This window comes from Hordeum vulgare, unplaced genomic scaffold (assembly GCF_904849725.1).
Source record: "Hordeum vulgare subsp. vulgare unplaced genomic scaffold, MorexV3_pseudomolecules_assembly, whole genome shotgun sequence".
In the NCBI taxonomy this organism is placed as follows: Eukaryota; Viridiplantae; Streptophyta; class Magnoliopsida; order Poales; family Poaceae; genus Hordeum; species Hordeum vulgare.
In genome coordinates this window covers 51,632-74,306 of record NW_025422585.1, presented here as the reverse complement: position 1 = coordinate 74,306, position 22,675 = coordinate 51,632, and the positions used below count along the sequence as shown (strand labels likewise).

The following is a 22,675-nucleotide window of genomic DNA, read 5'->3' as shown; positions in this document are numbered from 1 at the left end:
TGGACCGAGTCGGTCCTCTAGCGGTGCTAGTTGCGGTCGGATGGATATGTGCTCCTGCTCGGACGTGGATCGGCGAAGCCTTGACGCGCCTGTTGCATCACAACAACAATGGCTTCACGGGCGGGGGCCTGGTCAGTCCCGTGGGCCCGTGTTACTGGTATGACTCAGTTGCTGCGTCGGGTCGGCTACTACCTCAGTGGTGGAGGTCGGTCCCTCGCGCGTGTCTACTGTACTGCTACTCCTGGTTTCCGGCATGTGTACGTCTCCTTTCTTCAGACCTCGCGTATTTTCTCCGGGAAGACGGTGTGGGAAGCTTCTAGACCGTGTTGGCGGGGGATGGTGGTCGGTATGGTAGCGGGCTCTGGCGCGTCCGAGGTGAAGGTTGGGATCAGGAGAAATCCCTATCGGCCCGGCCGACACCTGCACGGTTGTCACGCCCAAGATGCGACCCTATCCTCAATTTGGCTCGAAGGCCTCGTCAGGGATAGAAGCGCATCTCGTCGTGTCGCAAGAATGGATATCGTTACAAGTACATGTACTGAAAAGATGAGATATATATACAGAGTTGGCTTACACTCGCCACAAGCTACATCAGAGTCACATCAGTACATTACATAATCAACAAGAGTAAGAGCAGGGTCCGACTACGGACGAAAACAAACGAGAAAAATAAGAACGACGTCCATCCTTGCTATCCCAGGCTGCCGGCCTGGAACCCATCCTAGATTGATGAAGAAGAAGAAGAAGAAGAAGCAACTCCAAATGAACAATCAACGCGCTCGCGTCAAGTAACCTTTACATGTACCTGAAACTGGTGTTGTAGTAATCTGTGAGCCACAGGGGACTCAGCAATCTCATTTCCAAAGGTATCAAGACTAGCAAAGCTTAATGGATGAGGTATGGTTAAGTGGTGAGGTTGCATCAGCGGCTAAGCATATATTTGGTGGCTAACTTACGAGTACAAGAAATAAGAGGGGGAAGATCTATGCATAACGGACGTGAACTACTGATGATCAAAAGAATGATCCTGAACACCTATCTACGTCAGACATAACCCCACCGTGTCCTCGATCGGAGAAGGAACTCACGAAAGAGACAGTCACGGTTACGCACACAGTTGGCAAGTTTTAATTAAGTTAACTTCAAGTTATCTAGAACCAGTGTTAAACAAAGCTTTCACGTTGCCACATAACCGCGGGCACGGCTTTCCGAAAGATTTAACCCTGCAGGGGTGCTCCAACTAGTCCATCACAAATTACCACAAGCCGCATAGAAATCCTCAATCACGAAGCTCGCGATCTCGTCAGATTCCTTAGTGGAAAACCTTAACTCTGAGATTACCCAAAGCATCACCGGAATCCCGATGCACAAGATATCTCGTCAAAGGTAAAACTAATCCAGCAAGGCCGCCCGACGTGTCGACGATTCCGATAGGAGCCGCGTTTCTCGTTCTCAGGACAGGACGGATGGAACTAGCTACGGGTGCCAAACCTCGAGTTTCCCCGTGGTGGCCCCGCAGGCAGACCGTTTGGGACCAACACCATCAGCACTGGCCCCCCCTGTTTATGTAAAATTACTCCTCGGGTTCTTGACGCCCTATGCATCTCAAATTTTTAACAAATTATTATGTTGGGCAAATGTAGAACCAATGTTGGGCCTTGCCAGACCAGCTTTAATCTAAAACGAATTATCAAAGGGGTCCCCATAACAACCCCGATCGTGTTAGGAGCGCTCATTTATGGAACATAACACCAGTAGCCGAAAACTAAGGGGGCAAAGGTGGAACAAAACACCATGCTAGAAAGGCCAAGCCTTCCACCTTTTACAAAGTATATAGGTGCATTAAATTAAATAACATTTAATAGGGTGATATAGCAAGGAACCCATGTAATCATATGGAAGCAACTGCACCTGCAACTAGCAACGCTAACATAGGGTTAAGCAAGCGGTAACATAGCCAATCAGTGGTTTGCTAGGTCGAACAGGTTGAGGGTAATCATGGCATTGTTGAGAGGCTGATATTTAACATATGGTAGGCAACGAGACTTAATCGATAGAAGCGATAAAACTAGCATGGCAATGATAGTAATGTTATCTAGGGAAATGATCATCTTGCGTGAGATCCCGCGTGGAAGAAGAATGCCTCCGTGAAGCAGACGAACCGACGTAGTCGAGCGGGTCCTCACATCCGACACGCTTGTTGAACTCTATCGAGACGAAGCAAACCGGAAACACGAATCAACACACGAGATTCACCACACGATGCACAACACAAATGATGCATGAGCAGCTGAATACATGCAAGTCACGGCATGACAATTTCACACAATCAAAACTACACATTAAGTGAAGTTCAATATGCAACGAGTTGCATATCGACGAAACTCCGCATATGAATTATTTAGTTCACTCCCGGTTATTTACACGGCAATATTAATGTTGTCAAACATGCAAGAGGTGGAGCGGAAATTAAACTACCTATCTAGACATTTTAAGTGAGGTCGGAAATGACATATAGCACCTCCGAGACGACCTCACATGTTAATTTACAATTCTGTCCAGATCTGAGCTAACACATTTAATTAGTTGTTAAACAGCAAAACAAATAGGTTCACGTGATTCTACGCGTCAAGACAAGCAATCTACACATAGAGATCATCTCCAACGGAGCTACGGATCAAAAGTTACAAGCACCACAAGATATGATGGCATGAATGCAATATGCATGCAACGGCGGTCACGAGCACTTCAAAACATCCAACCAGCAAGGGAAAATGAAACTAAATGAGATTCTAAGCAAGTTTCATGTAGGACACGTTCAAATCGGAGCTACGGTTCAAAAACTACGAGCAAAACAAGAAATGACTACAATCTGCCAAAATCAGCCACATAGCACTTTCTACACCCCACAACTACGGCTACACAACTCCGATAAGCTCAAGCAAGGCATGGCACGGAAGAGGGCAAGATGCACTACTACAAACACCCAACAACAACTAGCATGGCAGCAAGGAGCACTAGGAAAAGAAGACACAAAATGGTATCTCACACACTATTTCAGACTTAGTGAAAATTACACCTCATGAAAGTGCAGTTTTCGATCTGAAGCTATATTGACAGCAGCAAAACCTATAGCTACAGGACTTCAAATGGCGTGAGAATTTACAGCATGCTAGAGAAACACAAGGGGTACAACTAACTCCATTGGATCAACCTCAAAAGAGCTACAGATCACAAGATGCAAGCAAGACAAGACAGCAACAAAATAATAACAGATTCCAGACTTAGAAATATTTCAGCACGTCCAAAACAGCACTATTTCTAGCAAATTGAGAGCAAGCAAAACACACCTAAACATGCATTTCTATTGCAACCAAAAACACCAGGGGCTAAACAAAACATCCAAGATCAACTCCCTAGTTGACAACTAATTCAAACGAGGCACGGAATAAATCCTACGAATTAAACAAAAGGGCAACATAGCAAAATATCTCGCGAACTAACTTGCTCAAAAGCTAAAACTAATTGCACAGAAAAATCACATGGATTTTTCTATCCCGAAAACATATAAAATATGTGGGGTTTGCAACACAAAATAATGTCACACATTAATGCGAGATAATCACCTATATACGGGAAAATAAACTACCGGCAATCCATACACGCAAAAATACAAATGACTGGCCTAAAATACAAGATAAAATGGTCCCTAAAACATAGACATTTTATCTATGGCATACGGGCAACCCGGTCTTGCACGAAAAATAAATACGGGTCGAAACCTATTAGGACAGCACACTTATCTAGGCAAACAGCACGCTAAACAACGTCAAACAAATGTGCAAGTTGTGGAATCATGTTCTACTCGCAAAACTACCCCAAAACCATATAAAATACTCCTCGTTTCGACTTACGGAATAAAAGTTACAGGCATTTAAATATATCTATTTACTGGAATTTATCTAAAACGAAATAAAAACTTAAAATACTACATGGGCCGACAGGGGCGCAAAATAGCAATCGGATGCCTGGGCGAGGAATAGGGAACAGGGGCAAGGGAGGCTTACCTTGGGCCGGATCAGACCGGCCTGGTCGGCTGGGGAGGCTCCTGGGCCAGGGAGCGGCGACGCACTGGAGTTGGGCCGCGACTGGCGACCCGGGGGCGAGGTGGGCCGCGAGGCTGACGGGGACGACGGGCCAGCGGTGCTGGCGGGCGACAGGAGGCCAGCCCAGGCGCTAGCGAGGCTGACGGCGCGGTCAACGGCGCGCCAGCGGGATCGTGACCCCGATCTGGATCGCACGCGGCGGCGGCTCCTTCTCCCGCGGCGGCGACCCGCGGTGCATGGCGACGGGAGCACAGGGGGCTCAAAGGGACCGGCCGGATCGGTGTGTCCGAGGCGGCGGCGGGACAACGCAAGGAGCAGGCGGCGATGCGGGAGAGGCGGCGGCGCATGGCGGCAGCGGCGAGGGGGCGCACCGGCCGGCGTAACTCCGGTGGGGCTCCGACCTGGCCAGGGACGGCGACGGGGCGCCTAGGCCAGGGACGCCAACTCCGGCGAGGCCCTCCGGTGGCGCTCCGATGAGGAGGCGCGACGAGGAGCAGCAGGAGGAGCTCGGCCAGAGAACGCTCGGGCGCGGCGGCGGCGCGGATGGGCCTGCCCGGGCCCGATCTGGGCTCGGCGGGCCCGCGGCGGCTGGTGGGTGGGAGGAGAGAGAGTGCGGCTAGGGTTTGAGGGGCGCGGATCCCGAGGAAGAGAGAGAGGGGTTGTCTGAATAATGCATGGGGGTCTATAAATAGACAAACGGGGGGGGGGGGGGGGCTCGGTTAACCGGAATCGCGTTCCGGATCCAACCGCGGTGTCGGATTCGGACGATTCCGAACGTGGGTATGGGTACGCGGCCGTGTAGAGGGGATATCCGAAGAGGAGAGGGAGAACGGGCGGCGCGACAACGATTTTTAAAACACCGACAGACGTCCGACGGTAGACCGAATACGGTGCCGCTACGGTCGACCGTTCGGGTACCAGACGGTCTCCGATCGCGACGAAATTCGATAGGCGGCCTAGCTATATTAAAATAAGACCGCACGTCAAATCTCAATCCGGTCAGAGAAAGTTTTAAGCATACTTAAAAAACAGGGTTTCGAACGATGCCGCGGGCGCGTGCGTGTGCGGTCGGACTCAGAACGGACAACGACGAGAACCGGCAACTACTAACGGATGCAAGTTTTGAAAACGGGCGGCAACGGGATGCTGATGCAATGCTTATGATGCGCATGATGCGATGATGATGCGACAAAAGAAAATAGACACACGACGAAAACGGAATAGAAGGGGAATCTTCTGGAACGTCGGCATCGGGCTGTCACAACGGTGTTGTCTAAGGGTGCTGCCAGACCTTCCTGGAGGGCGTCGGGGCTACCATTTCCTTCTCCCCGCCGAGTACCGGGGGAAACCCTTGGCGACAGCGTCGTCATCGTCACGTCCCTTCTTGGAGGTATTGATTGGTACTGGCGATTCGGAGCCTGGCAGCTTGGTGGGAGATCTTTAGTGGGCGCAACGGTCGCGAGGCTTCTCCGCTTTTTTTGTTGACCCGCCACTGTCGGCATTTGTTCCTTTTTGTATTTTCTTTTTAGTTTTTTTTTGGCGTGACTATGTTGTTTACGCCCCAACATATATCGTCATTTGTATCGGTGTCGGTTGCTTTGAAATACAAAGTGGGGGGAAACCCTTTTTCGTCAAAAGCCAGTGCAGCCACCAAAAGAGCAAATGGAGGACCAGCTCCATGGTGGACTTAAAAAGAACATATTTCTATCACCAAAACAATTTTGTAGGTACACTAATACATACATTACATGTTCAGTAATAATTTCATACATGGTGTATATAAAAGAAAATACAGACATGAAAATGGTCATTTTTTGTTGTTGTTGGGCCGAGATATTTTTTGTATACAATCTGCAACTCATAATTCTTTTGATCGAAATTTTACGGACATGTTGGGAATATCTATAAGTTTTCAGAAAAATATTATTTTTTTAAACATAGAAAAAACATTTCTGAATCATTTAAAATAAAGTTCTCGAGTGTACCTGTCTACCAAAACTTGCACTCAGTGAGCCATACACATTTTAACAAAGATGTTGTGATTTCTTTCCTTCTAGATGTTCCATAAAGCCGGTGTTGGCGACACGGAGTAGGGTTGGCAGCGCTCACAACAACATCAATAGTGCTATCTCAACAGACTTCTACATGCGTTTTACAGGGTTAGTTTGAGTTGGCAGATTGTTATTGAATTAAGGGGAGGGAGAGGGAGGGGAACTTTTGAAATCTGGGTGTATATACATTCTATATGTAAAACAAAATTAGCAATTCAACATAAAATCAAGAAAATCTCAAACTATTTTTAAATAAACTTGATCTTTAATTATACTTGTAAGAAAATTTTCAAAAAAGAAAATTACACTTTCATTTCTTTTCATAAAAAGACAATTTTTGGGTCAAAACAGTATGACTAGTGACCTATAATAACAAATAAATTTCATTTTTTTTGTTCAAAAGTCAATATAGACTTTTTTCTTGAAAATTATATAGTAGTACAAAACAAAGTCAAGTTTAATCTAAAAATATATCAAAACTATTTTGTCTTTTTAATTAACTAATTAAAAAATCATTATATAGGCTGTATATACAATCAGGAACCAAAGTGTATTTCCCGGAGGGAGGGACACCCATTTGAAATTCAGGAGGAGGGGGGGCGGGGCGTAATAGTGGGTATGTTGTTTAGATTACTAGATGATGCCTCGTCACGTTGCTGCGGAAAACTTGCTAGAAGATCTATGAAAATTGCTAAAAAACATCTATAACTTATAAGAAGCGAATATAAGCTCAGAAATGAAAATAAAATATAAAAAGTGTAAAAAGAGAAAAAAAATGCAGTAAAAGAATGTCATTTTTAACAAAAATGTGAATTTGAACTACATATGTATGGTACATGCAACCAACACATATATTGTTAATATAAAATCTAATGCGAAAAGTAACTTAAGAGTAATATGCATGAATTGATGTTATGATGCTTGCATGTATAGAGTAATGAAAAAACAATGTAATTTATAACTTAAATACATAAATTTCTCATGTGTAGCACACTTGCATGTCTAGGAAAATAGTACTAGTGGGTTGTATCTATTTAGAAATAAAAGATTGAAGTGGGATGGTGCTGTGTGGCGAGCTTTGCTACATCAAAAGAAATTTACAGCGCCCACCCCACCTGTTAAATTCTGGGGCGGTTAATTAGGAAGGGAAGGTTTAGGGCTTTGCTACAGCTACGGATGCTTTACAAGACTTCTATGGACGAGGCTGAGCTGGGTTATTTTAATTGGTGATTAGATGAGGCCGGTCCCACGGTGAAAATCAAAGGGGAAGATTAATGAAGGGAAAAGTATAGGTCCGTAACTTTTTGTAAAACAAATCCGTAAGTCTAGCATTTTTGAAAGGTTTATACTGACTATTAATCCCACCGCCCCCCTGATGTGCATTGGGTGGGCCCCTCCTCTATTTTCCTCCAATTAGAAAGAGCCATGTAAGCCATTACGTTACTTTACGGTATGGTAGCTATGTAGGTTTAGCATTGCTCACTAAAAAAGGACAAATCAACTGTTTCATAAAATTGTCTTAAATAAAAAACTGATCTGTAAAATCATGTAGCCTTTTTAACACATTATGAACGCAAACGTTTGTATATACATGCGTATATATTCATCTTTTTAAATGCACACACGTACACCTTATTTCAATACACCTTATAATTTTTTGAAATAAGTTGAGGTATATTGCGAGCATCGGAACTTAAACCCTGGTAAAATAAAGATACCAGTGTTCCTCTAACTACCCAACCAGGTACGTAAAATCTAGCATTTTGGACAGTATCCGACTAGGAGCTCAATGTGGTAAATTTTCGTGTTTTGATCCTTTTCTGGAACTTGATTCAAATCTGACCTTAATTTATACAAATTTTGGGATCTGATTTTTTTTTCCTATCATCAGGTTCTATAACGGTAGGGTATAACAACCTATCACCGTAGTCTCTAATGGTAGAATTGCAGGTCCTATCAATTTTTTTCCTTAGTATGCGGCACGGTGTTCACACCTACCGACGATCACCTTGACGGTAGGGTACAGGCTACCGCCATCATGTGTGGTTGTACGGGTCCGTGGTGTTGACGTGGATAAGTTTCCTACCGTCAGAGAGGTCAACGGTAGCCTGTTATACCCTGCCGTTAAAGACTCGACGAATTTTTTATAAGAGGGTCAGACCCCGATTTATTTACAAACAACGGTCAGATCCGGATCAAAATTTTAAAAAGGGTCAAAACATGAAATTTTGCCTCTCAGTTAGGGAGAATGGAGAAAAGATTATTTCATTCTCATGGTCAACTTTGGAATTTCAACATATATGCCATAGAACTTAATTCGTGGTGCTCAGGGTGGGAGTAATCAGATCCTGGCTGACTCGGCCTGCACCTTGATGTGCATGGTGGAGTTGTAGTGCACCACCTCGGGCCGCACCGTCTGCATCGAGAACACCTCCGACTGCAGGTAGCAGAACCCGTCGCCGGCGTTGGGGCCGTAGTAGAACTGCGCCGCCGCGCACGCGCAGTCGTCCAGGCACGCCTTCTTGCACGCCTCCTCGCCCACCCGCTCCACGGCCCGCATGCTCGTGGCGTGGTCGTTGAAGTAGCCCGTGCCCGGCAGCGACACCAGCCGGTGCTGCGCGCGCCGCCCCGGCGACGACGAGGAGCCGCACGCCGTCGGCGGTGGACTCGTCGGGACGCAGCCGCGGTTGGGCCTCCGGAAGTCCACCGCCCGGAAGTTGGCCGCGTCGGGGCAGCTGCACTGCGTGTCGTCCGTGCACACGCCGTACGCGCCGCAGACTGTTGGGTACGCGCAGCCGCCGTCCGGGAAGAGGCGCAGCACGTCGAACACCGGCGCCCAGCCCGAGCCGGAGCGCCACTCGTAGAGCCGGAGGTGGCCGTCGTGCTCCAGCCGCATGTACTGCACGGTGCCCGCCACGACGGTGGGCAGCTGGATGACGGCCACTGACGGCGCTCCGGGCCGGGCGGAGACCGTGAGGCTCCCGTTGGCGTACGTCGCGTAGGCGCCGACCGCGGTCTCGCCGAAGCCGAGGTGGAAATAGCGCTGCGGCGGCGTGGCGTAGACGTAGGCGCTCAGGGCGTCGTCCTCGACGGTGAGGTAGAACCTGCCGTCGCGCCAGTCAGCCGCCGACGCGTTGGCGGTGAGCCGCGCGCCGTGCTTCAGCGACTGGCCGACGAGCAGCGCGTCCGTGGGCTGGTCGAACGACTGCCACACCGTGGCGTTGAGCCCGTCGAACAGCACCAGGTTGCCGTCGCTGCCGATGGTCACCCCGGCGACGGACCGGCCCTTGGCGCCGGCGGACCACACCGCCGACCCGTTGGCCGATCTGAGCACCAGCTCACCCTCAGGCGTGAGCTCCGCGGAGGCGCCCTCGCCCACGGGGCTGGCGCGGTTGGCGGACCAGACGACCTGCGGGACGCCGGTCGTGACGGAGGTGATGAGCGCGCCGCTGTTGCAGTAGACGACGGCGACGCCGAGGAGGAAGCCGGCGCACGGGGCCGCGCCGTGGCTGCTGGTGCAGAAGAAGCCGAAGGCGAAGGAGGGGCCGAAGCCGGCCGGGTTGAGGCGCAGCAGGGCGACGCGCGCCACGGAGCCGTCGGTGTAGACGACGTGGTGCGGCAGGCCGGCGTCCGTGTTGGCCCAGGTCGTGGGCGCCCTCGCCGCCGGGTAGTCAAACCTCTGCTGCTCCTGCTGCTGCGCTCGAACCCCGCCGCCGGCGAGAAGGCAGCCGATCAGCGCGATGATCGTGGCACGGTGCATCATGGGCCGTGACTGCTTGATCGTGATCGTGATGTGATAGTGGATGGAGCACTGTGGTGGAGGAACGATCGACGGAGCGTGTTCTTTTATAGTATAAGCGATCGGGATCGGTGTGGACAGGAAGCATGTGGAATTCCGGCGTGGAAGTCGTCGTCGTCGACCGGGATGGCGCCGCGCCGCCGCGTGCCGTTGGTTCACGACCCGTCAGCGCGCGCGTATGTACGTACGCACACGCAACGTGGCGGCGAGGTGTGCCGGTGGCCAGCTTATTGCCCGCCGTACGCATGTGTGCATGTACAGCGCGTACGTACATGGTTTTCTTGTACCGTTCCTCGAGCTCATTTCCTTGCATGTTATACTTCGATCGCCCTGTCGGTGGCACGCGCATACATACCTTAGTACGATACTGTCCGGTCATGAGTGCTTGCTTAATTCATTGTAAGAGAGTTTGTGATTGGGGTGATCAGGATCCACCAACCCCGCGTCGTCTGCATCGTTGGATCCGCATGTAACATTTTTCCTCCTATGCAGCAAAATTTCGATATCATGCAACAATTTTTTCAACGGTTACAATAAAAAATAAAATTTGTAAAAAATAAAATTTGTAGAAAAAAAATATCTACGTGATCGTAACAAAAAATGAAGCTGATGGTACGTGGTAGCAAAAGTCAAACGTCGATTGTAACAAAAATTTACGTGACGTGTATGCAACTTTTAGTGAACGGTTACAGCAAAACATGATGCCGGTTGTAGCAAAAATTAACACGGTTGTAGCAAAAAGTAAAAAAACTAACAAAAAATCCGACAAACTAGAGTTGCAACGAAACTTATATGCATTTTTTTACTGAGACAAAATATAGTAAAAAACGCTTGTAGCAAAAATGACGCAGGTTGCAACATATTTAGACGCAAAATGTTGCATCCATTGACCAGAGAAGCGCGCAGATGGAAAAAATATTGCAAGGGCCCGCGCGCGCCAGGGGGCGACCGACGCGTCGGTTCGGCCGGCGCGCGGGTGGGAAACGATTCCCTTTGTGATTTGCATGAGAATAGATAGAATCGTTTGATTCCGTATATGTGCGTGCTTGCATTTTTTTTTGTCCATGTCTGAGTGATACTACTTTAATCATGTGTCTATGACACATATAGATGTGACATCGTTATTGCACATCTAAATGATTAAATCAAGTATAAAAAGGTAAAAAAGTGAAAAATAAATACCAACATGAATCTTCACGTAAAGTCAACAATATACTATGGTTTATATGTGTAATACTTATCTCATATCTAGAAGTGTTTTAGTAAAATCGTACTGTAATATCAGCTTCGGAACTAGTCTACTTCATTTGTACTAAAAAAATTAACCTCTTCCTGCTAGTTCACATGGCGGAACTACCATTTGCAAACGAGTTGTGCATACGGACATCTCCTCATTTTTAAAAGGAATCCAATATGATAAAAGAACCGGTTGCCACTGAGATTAGAGAGGCAAATCAAAAAGCTCACACTATAAGGAAGGGTAGTAGTATGCACTTATGTCAGCAAGGTAGTGAATTAACAAAGAAAAGGACTAAACTTGGCTGTATAATGACGAGTCGAAAGACAGGAGATTTGTTGGCTGGAAGTCAAGATTTCAAGCCATATATGAGAAATAAAAGGAATAGGCATGATGTAATATCTAAATGTCTTGAACCAGGGATTGGAAGGCATTTTAACAGAAGTTTTCACTTTGCTAGCACGGAAAGTGGTCAGTCAAACAATAGGGATAAGCAGTTTAAGCCAAGGCATCAACAGAGGACCGTCGAAGTATAAGACAATGGGGAAATTACCAGGAGAGAGAGAGCTCATGGAATAGCATTTTTACCTCTAACAATGAGAATATGGAGCAGAGGGCACTTAATAAGAAAATGAGGAGAAGGGAGAAAAAACCGAGAACCGCTCGCGTCGCCTTCAGGGGGGAACTCGGGCGCCCTAGCCGCCGCCGCCCTCAACCTCCCTTCTCCCCTGCTTCCCCGCCGTCGTCGGAGGAGGCCGGGCTCGCCCGGCGGACGGCGGCCCTTCCTCCCTTCTTTACGAGGGGATCCTTTGGCTGAAATGCGACGGCCTCCCTGGGCGTACGACATGGAGGCGGAGTTGGTGCGCTCGGGTGGCGGCCCGATGGGATCTCGGCGGCGCTGCAAGGCTGGCATCGGCGGGTCTGGGGTTCACAATCCCAGATCGGTCCTCCTCGGACTCGGGCGCCGTCCGACGGCCCTAAGCGGTGTTGGGCGCGCGCATTGACTCTCCTCCTTCACAGATGTGATTGGGGGCAGCACGAGGCGTTGGCGTGCTGCTGGATCTGAACAAGGTGGTGGCGCCATCCCTTCGTCAGGGATGACGATCAGGTGGTGGGTCCCTGTGGCGTCGCTGGTGGCGGCGGATCTTGGGATCCCGCTCACGGGGACGTCGCAGGATGTGGTGGCCCATGCAGGAGAGATGGGTTTTTCGAACAGATATGGATGAAAGCTTGCTTTTGGCTACTGCCAAGGCCGATGATGGCGGCGTTGTCTATGTCGCTCCCTTCCTTAAGGCATCACGGAGGAGTAGTTCAAGGCCACTCTCTTCTACCTTCGGGGGAACCCTAGATCAGTAGATCGGATGACGACGACGTTTTGGTGTCGTTTCCCTCTTGGGGGCGTCATTCATGGAGGTACACACGGCCTCGAGGGACCATTGGTCGGCATCTACGGTGGAGCGGCGTTTCCTGTGACACATCGACGTCGTGGAGTCTCGGCGACGAGGCGCGGCAAAGTCTCAGCGACGGATGCGTGATGATGAGCGCACGTAGGGAGGAGGCGTTGTCTGGTGCCGTGGGGGCATCGATGACAGGCCTTGCAAGGTCGATGTGTGAGTAACTGTTCTGAAGATGGATTGATGGAAACCGACGGCGACGACTTATGAGGGTGCGTTGGACCGGTTTGTGCCCCTGACCCGGTATGTAGCTCGATCGGGGCCTCCGGCTTTAGATGTTAGGCTGTGTGAGAGGATATGTGGCTCACACTTTCTGCAGTCCTTCATCATTGGATAGGAGTAGCGACAGATGTTGCCAAGAAGGTGGCTTCAGACATATTGATGTATTGTTTTATAAGATCTTTGTGTATAAATAATAAAGTAGCTGCATCCATCTTCGAGATGCAGAGGCCGGGGATCATCCTCCTTTTCTATTTTTTTTTAAAAAAATGAGGAGGATGCATCATGTCGACCAAAACAATTTCCAAATGGATTGGCATTTACAAGTCAATCCTGAAATAATTTTTCACAGTCCGATAAGTTTATTGTAGCGCTTGCTTCTTCCAGTGTATCATGTGATCGACCATTTGCGTTCTTTCTTTGTACACAAAATAGGTGGTTGGATACAATTGCTGCCCTCAGAAGGATAATCAGGTGGTTGATTCATTGAATGACATACAAAAATGATGGGTAAGAGAGCTTGGTTTTGCTATGTTATTAGATATGCCTGCTTGCAGCCTACTTGCAGACTGCCACGAGGGTTAACGCTCTGGTTAATAAACCCATTCAACTTGAGGAGAAAAACCCTTGTTATCAGAGGCCATCGTATTAAAATTTGAAATATTATGAATAAAATGCTAAGAATACCTGATGGTTCAATTCAAGTTACGATGCCTCGTGGCACGGGGAAGCCAATTTTTAAAAATAGGTTCAGAAGAACTGTGGAAATCAACAAATGAAACAGTTGAAAGTAGCAAGCCAATTAAGCACTTCATCAATATAATTGCTTCGATAATGGAGAGGGAAACCCTAAATAGAAACTTTTTACGGATTGTGCTATGTGTTTACCTGGCTACAGCAAGTGGTCATGTGCTAAGTTTCATCTACTCTTAGCATTGACTAATATGACTCAAAAATTACTCAATTTTATATTAAAATAATATAAAATTAAGTTATTTTTGAGTTATTTATTTTAAAACGGAAGTACATTACTGGCCATGCAGCTAATATACATACATGTTGTACGCTCCCCAACTCTTATTCTTCTTGAAAATGGCCCACTATTCAAGCATGTCTCCATTGCGGTGCTAGATCGGCTTGACTCGTTGGACGTAAAGTCAGGCTAGTCATAGTGGGGGTATCATAGCTAGTAACATAGTCTTGGGACTAGCAAACATGGTGATGTGGCAAGTAATTAAAGAAGAGAGAGATGATTAAAGTAACATATGTAGATACCGTAACATGTTAAATGCTATGCTACTATGTGTCATACATGTCAATAAATGAGATCACCTATGATGCTTGTTTATGATACTATGCACTATGAATGTAGTATGGTACAATAGTAACATATGCATGATACTACTATATGTTACTCTCCACTATGAGCAGCCTCAATCAGTGAGTATGGAAGGCTGTCGCTAAGACGCACAGTATTGGTACAGAGCTAATACGACATGTATGACATATTCTTCCCTTTGGAGGCGCGGACGCAATGCCTAGCGGCTTAATCTTCAAATAATGTACCATCACCGACGCGTACGTCCGTTCTGTGCCCTTCAAACAGGAGCGACCTAGGGTTTCCCCCTCCCCCTTCCGTTGCCGTCGGCCGCCAACCGCCGGTCAGGCCCCTCCTCCGCCCTCGTCCCCCTCGTCCCCCTCCCGGATCCGCCCTCGCGCCGCCTTCTCTGGAGGTGGCCGAGACGGCATGCGAGCTCCTCTCCCGTGGGCGGCTTCCTCCTCCGTCTCACCCTCCTCGCCATCGCCGTCGTCGAGGGGCGCCTCGACGCTGGTCCAGGAGGTGCCGGCGGCGGCGGGCCCTCCTTTCCACGCGCGCTCGTTACCCCTTCCCGGGGCAGGGGACGGCTGCGGTGCAGCTCGGCCGGTTGCGGTCCGCCGACCCGGTGGTGGTGGCCGGCGGCGGGTGAGGTGGGGGCGCTCCTCCTTGGCGGCAGGACGCCCTGGTGGTGCGGGTGGCCGACGACGCGCCTCCGGCTCAGATCTGGGCCCTGCGGGCCCCATCTAGGTCCTAGCGGGCCAGCTCCCGGCGTGGGTGCGGTGTCTTCTGCGTGGTGGTGAGGAGGAGCAACTTGGAGAGGGGAGGGGTGGCGCCGCGATGGTGTGCCTATGCAGCGTGATGGCGGAAGCTTCACGGGAGGGGGGGGGGGGTCATGGCCGGGCCTTTGCCACGGGCCTGGAATGCTCCTGCTATTGCGGCCGGTCGGCTACCGTCGTTGACGGTGGAGGTTGAGCCCTCCCGCATGCCGACGGTGATGTTGCTCCTAGTCCCGGTTCATCTTCATCGCTGTGCAGGTCTCTCCTTACAGCGTCGTGGTGAGACGGCGCAGGGGCCTCAAGAACGTGTTGGTGCAGGGTGTAGGTCGGCTTGGTGGCAGGCTCCGGAGCGCCCGAGGTGCAGGTTGAGATCGGGGGAAACCCCTGTCGGCCCGGCCGACACTGACGCGGTGACGCCATTGGGTGTCGCCGAACCTTCCTAGAGGGCGTCGAGGCTACCCTTCCTCGCGCCTCGTTGCGTATAGAGGGAAACTCTTGGCAACAGCGCCTTCATCGTCGCATTCCTTCTTGGAGGTGTTGATGGGTACCGGTGCATTGGAGTCTTGGAACTTGGTGGAAGACTCTTAGTGGGCATAGCGGTTGCGAGTCTTTTCTGTTTTCTGTCGATCCACCTGCGTCGGTATTTGTTTCTTTTGTATTTTCTTTTCCATTTTTTTTGTTCGTGACTGTGTTTTTTCCGCCCCAGCACCTCTCGTCGGATGTTCTGTTTGGTTGGTTTGTAATACAAAGTAGGGGAAACCCTTTTTCGTCAAAACAGGACGACCTCTTCCAGGAATGTAGCTAGGGGCTGGCATCCTGCAGCCTGTTCACCAAACCGAAGAAGCTGGTCAACATCGGCCTAGCTGGCCAGAGGTTGACACAGATGTCCTTCATCACCGGTCGTGCCATGCTAAACAAGTCCATCATTTACTTCATCTGATTGTTCAGAAGAGGCAGGTGCTCGGACGCTTGGAATTGAGCCCAAAAGATCTTCTCTGATAGTGGGCACATACGTGCTCACCACACCACAACACTATCTTGAAGGTCTCTCAAGAACACCAAATTTGTGTAAGATGGGCAAAACGGCTCTCACCAAAAGTGCAGCAAAGCAGGTATGACTTATCGGTGGCGATCTTCTTCACTTGGTTCAACACTTTGCAATCCGCTTGGGCTTGGGTTCTGGCCTCCTAACAAATCGAGCTCATTTTGGAACACTTGGCTACTTGCTGGTTCGTTTCTTCCTGAAGGATGACTCGTTGAGCGTAAATCCCCTTCAGGTCTTCCTTGGTGTCCGCGACCCAGGCCGCCTGCTATTCACCGACCTCTTTAGCCTTGGCCAGCTCTCTGTTGGCTTGCTTCGCTGCAGCCTTCTCATGCTCGATTTCCTGCCGAGTTTTTCGCAACTCGGCCGGAGTTTTTCAAGCTCCGTGGAGAAAGCTATAGATAGATTTAAAATACAATTTAGAAGCTCTAAGAATCCATGTCATACAAATCTACAAATACTAAAGATTTTATGAATTTACCTTGTTGTCCCGCCATCTGCTTCTTGAGCAGATCCATGTCCTTTCCGGACCGGTCAAGCTTATGCTTTAGGTCTTCCAACTCCCTTGAGTTGGATACGGAAGCCGAAGCCGACACCTGAAAAAGTGCAAGATCAGCCTCCTCGCACGATATCGATCCCCTGATTGGCCTCGTTAATCCTATTAGGGTCTCGGGGGCTGCTGTATTTTCACTTATTTAACTCAGGGCTATGGTGGTCTCATCTTTGTATCTAACTCACGGCTTGGGGCTACTGTGGTTATGCACTCATGATATTTGTTTGCAGAACTATAGGTCTTTAGACCACTTATTTTCTACTCATCCGCTAAGAGCTATGGGATACATCTAGTTTTCAGCAACTCTAAGCATTAATGAAATTTCTAAACAAAGATTGAAGGTTACCTCTAAACAAAAATTGCACCCAAAGGTACGCGGTGCTCTGCAAGGGTGGAGGAGCTAGTCATGGCCGCCTACATCTCTTTTGTCCACCCATTGGGATCCTGCCCTACAACAGGAGGGGAAGGAAGGGTCACCTCGGCTCTCTCCATTAAAGGAGTAGAAGCTAAGGAGGGCTGCGGAGGTGGATGTGGATCCACTGGGTCCGAGGATGCTGCTTCGCCCGACTTCTCCCTTTCCATGGAGGAAGGGTTTCTACCCAATAGGTCCTCGGACACCGAGGTCTCTACCTTGGCCATAGGGATGCTGGCACTGTCCCCCGTGGGGAGCACGAGTGGAGCTTGAGAAGTCACCACCCCAACCCGTCTTGGGCGGGAGGGGAAGGATGACGCTCCTGGATGCGCTGGCTAGAGGAAGCCTGCTTGATAACTCCTTGTCACATAGACGAGAGAATTGCGAGCTGAAAAAGACAAAAGACCAATTAGACTTATGAAAGAGAGGGACCAGTGCATGGTAAATGAAATAAAATACCGCCTCGGGCGGTGGTTTGCTCTTGTGGGGCATGGCGAGGTCGTCCTCCGAATCTTAAAGGATGACGTCGGCCTTGGCAGGAGCCTGATGAGGAGCGGCTTCGAGGCCATTATAAGGCACCTCCGGTTGCAGCCGGTGTAGGCCCACGCAAGCTCTTAAGACACCATCCTCTTCCTTGTAGGGGATGACGTACCTTCCGTCCCCTTATCCTCCTCTTCATTTCCTTCCTCCTTGTCAGAGGAGATGACTCTGACATCCTCGGACTTAGCGTCTAATGTATCACGGATCCGAAGACCTTTCCTCTTCTTCTTTGACTCTTTCTTGGACTTAGCCGGGGCTTTTGGAGGCACCATTGACAATAGGGCGTGAAGCTCGGGGGTCTTGATGTCTTTGGGCAGCAGTGACGAGCATTTGATAAGCGCCACCTTGGATCCTCATTTCTAAATAAAAAAGGAAGGTTTAGGTAAATATGAAATCCAGTATTATTAAAGATCATCGGCATTGTTGTTACCGCGGAAGGGACGCACGAGGCCTTATAGCCGATGTGTGGCCCGTCTCGGGAAATTTGTTCTTGGGGTTTTTTAAAAAGGGTCATCCACACACCATCAATATCATTGTGGAAGAAGTTCCACAGTGTTGTGGTGTCTTCGGGCTCGAACATCCACATCAGGCTGGCCCGAAGCTGAAGTGGTAGGATGAAGCGATGCAGCATCACGTCCACCACGTTCACCAGCTCAATCTTCTTATTCGAGGATCCAGATACTCTCCTGTAGGGTGGCGATATCCTCTGGATTGGCCCAGTATAGGCCTTACCTCTGCCAGGACACGCTAAATTCCTTGGAGGTAGACCTGTAAAGGGGGAGGCACGGCGTGGTCTGCGATGAGCGTTCAGTGCCGTAGAACCACTTGCTCTGCCAGATCTTCACAGTTTCAATAAAGATACCCTTCAGCCACTCTGGTTTCTGGAGCTTGCTGATCATGGGCCCCCCACATTCGGCGAATTCATCGCCACCTCTCTTCAGCTTGACGCAGAAGGTTTGCTGCCATAGGCTAAAGTGCCTCTCCACCCGCAAGAATGCCTCACACGCTATTACGTAAGTGGTGAGGTGCATGATGCAGTTTGGGGCCAGATTGTAGAAATCTAGCGAGTAGAAGAAAAGGATTCCTCGCACGAAGGGGTGCAGGGGAACCCTAGACCCCAAATGAGGTGGGGGATGAAGATGACCCACTCCCCTGGCTTGGGAGTAGGGACGCGTTAGCCGTGCTCTGGGACCCTGCAGGTGGCATTAACACGTATGTAGCCCACCGATGGGAGCTCTTCGATGGTGGCGTCGGTGACTTTGGAAGCCACCCATTTCCTCTGTAGTTCCGCTTTGGCCATGGCATATGATGTGGAAGACTGGAAAAAAGCCTCGAGCTTGCAAATGGGGATTGAGGGTGCGAGAGCTGGAAGGTTTGGGTGTTAGAACAAAAGGGAGTCGTGAGGTAAAAGATTCACAACCCCTGCTCTTTATAAGCCGGTAAAAAGGCAATGCATCCCATCCGCTCCGCCATAAAAGTCGTCATGTTTCGGTTAACCGTGCCGTTATGGACGTTTGAGGTGAAAGAATTGATTGATGATATCCCCTAAAATGCAGGGCACAATCTCTGTTTTGATACAACATGCCAATTAGAGGGTTGCCTCAAACCACGATTCAAGTAAGCCATGATGGATGCGCGTGATGTCACGAATGGTGACGATTTGGAAAAAGTTGTTAGTTATTGACTGTCGAACAAGCCTATGAATCTAGTCTTCAAGACTAGAAATGTTGCACATTTCGAATAAGCCAAGATGCATTCTAATAATGAGTGGCCAAACTGGCTTTATCCCTTGTTAAAAGAATAGCACAGGCAAGTTCCGGATGTACGAATTTTGTGCATATGCTTGGGCGGGGCTGTTGAACTTGCCTACTAAGCCGAAGACTATCAGGCTGAAGATAGTATCCAAAAAAGATTACCATCCTTGGCTTCGAAGACAAGTTCGAGGGCTACTGAAGGTGTCCTCGACTAGGGGGTCCTTGCCAAGCCGTCCTATTCCATGGGTCGGGATGACAACCCGTTAAGAAGGAAGGACTCCGGAGGCTTCTAACCTATGGCGTAAGCATATCAGACTTAACCAATGATCTCACGTGCGCTCCAAGCAGGTTGTTAGATTCGGCATATAATCCCTAGATGGCAACCGACCATGTGTAATCATTGATACCCTCGATGCCTATGTAATCCCAAGGGGTTAGTCCGTACAAACAAAAAATATTCATTATCATACCCCAAGGGTTTAGACTACAATTATGATCTCAAGGTATATCAACTGTGTACTTCGATACAACCGTAACATAAGCAAGAGCATGACGTAGGATTTTACCTCCTAAAAAAGGGCCCGAACGAGGGTAAAAATGTTGTGTCCCTTGTCTCTTGTTAACCACCGACCCGATCACACAACTTGCCCCCCTACCCGAGGTCTACAGGTTTTGATACCTACGCTGCTACTGCATATACACGGGGCTAGCAGGTGGGCCCCACTTAGCAGAAATGTCGGTTACGCCCTCCCCTCCCCTCCCTCTCCTCCCCACCTTCCTGTGCCCCTCGCGTCACCCCGAGCGGCGGCCGGGGCAGTGCCGCTCGCCTAGCCGCCAGCTCCCTTCCTCCCAGCCCCTCCCTGCCGTCGGGCAAGGCCCGGGGCGGTGTCGGCGGCAGTGGGACCTCCCTTCCCCGCTCATCATGGCCTCCCACTTGAGGGAACGTTAGGATGGCGGTGTGCCTCGACCGATAGACGGTCTGGTGATCTACGGGTGGCCTGTCCGCGGTGGAGCTGCCCCTTGGCGGTGTGGTGGTGGCCGCTGGTGTGCTGGTCCGGTGCGTCGCCCACGGCCCAGATCTGGGCCCTTGGGCCCCATTTGGGTTTTAGATGGACCGAGTCGGTCCTCTAGCGGTGCTAGTTGCGGTCGGATGGATATGTGCTCCTGCTCGGACGTGGATCGGCGAAGCCTTGACGCGCCTGTTGCATCACAACAACAATGGCTTCACGGGCGGGGGCCTGGTCAGTCCCGTGGGCCCGTGTTACTGGTATGACTCAGTTGCTGCGTCGGGTCGGCTACTACCTCAGTGGTGGAGGTCGGTCCCTCGCGCGTGTCTACTGTACTGCTACTCCTGGTTTCCGGCATGTGTACGTCTCCTTTCTTCAGACCTCGCGTATTTTCTCCGGGAAGACGGTGTGGGAAGCTTCTAGACCGTGTTGGCGGGGGATGGTGGTCGGTATGGTAGCGGGCTCTGGCGCGTCCGAGGTGAAGGTTGGGATCAGGAGAAATCCCTATCGGCCCGGCCGACACCTGCACGGTTGTCACGCCCAAGATGCGACCCTATCCTCAATTTGGCTCGAAGGCCTCGTCAGGGATAGAAGCGCATCTCGTCGTGTCGCAAGAATGGATATCGTTACAAGTACATGTACTGAAAAGATGAGATATATATACAGAGTTGGCTTACACTCGCCACAAGCTACATCAGAGTCACATCAGTACATTACATAATCAACAAGAGTAAGAGCAGGGTCCGACTACGGACGAAAACAAACGAGAAAAATAAGAACGACGTCCATCCTTGCTATCCCAGGCTGCCGGCCTGGAACCCATCCTAGATTGATGAAGAAGAAGAAGAAGAAGAAGCAACTCCAAATGAACAATCAACGCGCTCGCGTCAAGTAACCTTTACATGTACCTGAAACTGGTGTTGTAGTAATCTGTGAGCCACAGGGGACTCAGCAATCTCATTTCCAAAGGTATCAAGACTAGCAAAGCTTAATGGATGAGGTATGGTTAAGTGGTGAGGTTGCATCAGCGGCTAAGCATATATTTGGTGGCTAACTTACGAGTACAAGAAATAAGAGGGGGAAGATCTATGCATAACGGACGTGAACTACTGATGATCAAAAGAATGATCCTGAACACCTATCTACGTCAGACATAACCCCACCGTGTCCTCGATCGGAGAAGGAACTCACGAAAGAGACAGTCACGGTTACGCACACAGTTGGCAAGTTTTAATTAAGTTAACTTCAAGTTATCTAGAACCAGTGTTAAACAAAGCTTTCACGTTGCCACATAACCGCGGGCACGGCTTTCCGAAAGATTTAACCCTGCAGGGGTGCTCCAACTAGTCCATCACAAATTACCACAAGCCGCATAGAAATCCTCAATCACGAAGCTCGCGATCTCGTCAGATTCCTTAGTGGAAAACCTTAACTCTGAGATTACCCAAAGCATCACCGGAATCCCGATGCACAAGATATCTCGTCAAAGGTAAAACTAATCCAGCAAGGCCGCCCGACGTGTCGACGATTCCGATAGGAGCCGCGTTTCTCGTTCTCAGGACAGGACGGATGGAACTAGCTATGGGTGCCAAACCTCGAGTTTCCCCGTGGTGGCCCCGCAGGCAGACCGTTTGGGACCAACACCATCAGCACTGGCCCCCCCTGTTTATGTAAAATTACTCCTCGGGTTCTTGACGCCCTATGCATCTCAAATTTTTAACAAATTATTATGTTGGGCAAATGTAGAACCAATGTTGGGCCTTGCCAGACCAGCTTTAATCTAAAACGAATTATCAAAGGGGTCCCCATAACAACCCCGATCGTGTTAGGAGCGCTCATTTATGGAACATAACACCAGTAGCCGAAAACTAAGGGGGCAAAGGTGGAACAAAACACCATGCTAGAAAGGCCAAGCCTTCCACCTTTTACAAAGTATATAGGTGCATTAAATTAAATAACATTTAATAGGGTGATATAGCAAGGAACCCATGTAATCATATGGAAGCAACTGCACCTGCAACTAGCAACGCTAACATAGGGTTAAGCAAGCGGTAACATAGCCAATCAGTGGTTTGCTAGGTCGAACAGGTTGAGGGTAATCATGGCATTGTTGAGAGGCTGATATTTAACATATGGTAGGCAACGAGACTTAATCGATAGAAGCGATAAAACTAGCATGGCAATGATAGTAATGTTATCTAGGGAAATGATCATCTTGCGTGAGATCCCGCGTGGAAGAAGAATGCCTCCGTGAAGCAGACGAACCGACGTAGTCGAGCGGGTCCTCACATCCGACACGCTTGTTGAACTCTATCGAGACGAAGCAAACCGGAAACACGAATCAACACACGAGATTCACCACACGATGCACAACACAAATGATGCATGAGCAGCTGAATACATGCAA

The 22,675-nt window shown here is 49.5% G+C and overlaps 1 protein-coding gene across 1 annotated transcript; it reads right to left on the bottom strand.

The window, feature by feature from the left end:
• Positions 1-8,406: 8,406 nt before the first annotated feature.
• Positions 8,407-9,970, bottom strand: LOC123420719 (EP1-like glycoprotein 3). The gene has a single exon (XM_045107416.1). It carries the CDS (start codon positions 9,918-9,920, stop codon positions 8,499-8,501), a length of 1,422 nt encoding a protein of 473 aa, XP_044963351.1. The 5' UTR covers positions 9,921-9,970; the 3' UTR covers positions 8,407-8,498.
• Positions 9,971-22,675: the final 12,705 nt, after the last annotated feature.

Coding starts and splice junctions, on each gene's coding strand:
- LOC123420719 (XM_045107416.1), bottom strand. CDS start 9,920: ATGATGCACCGTGCCACGATCATCGCGCTGATCGGCTGCCTTCTCGCC.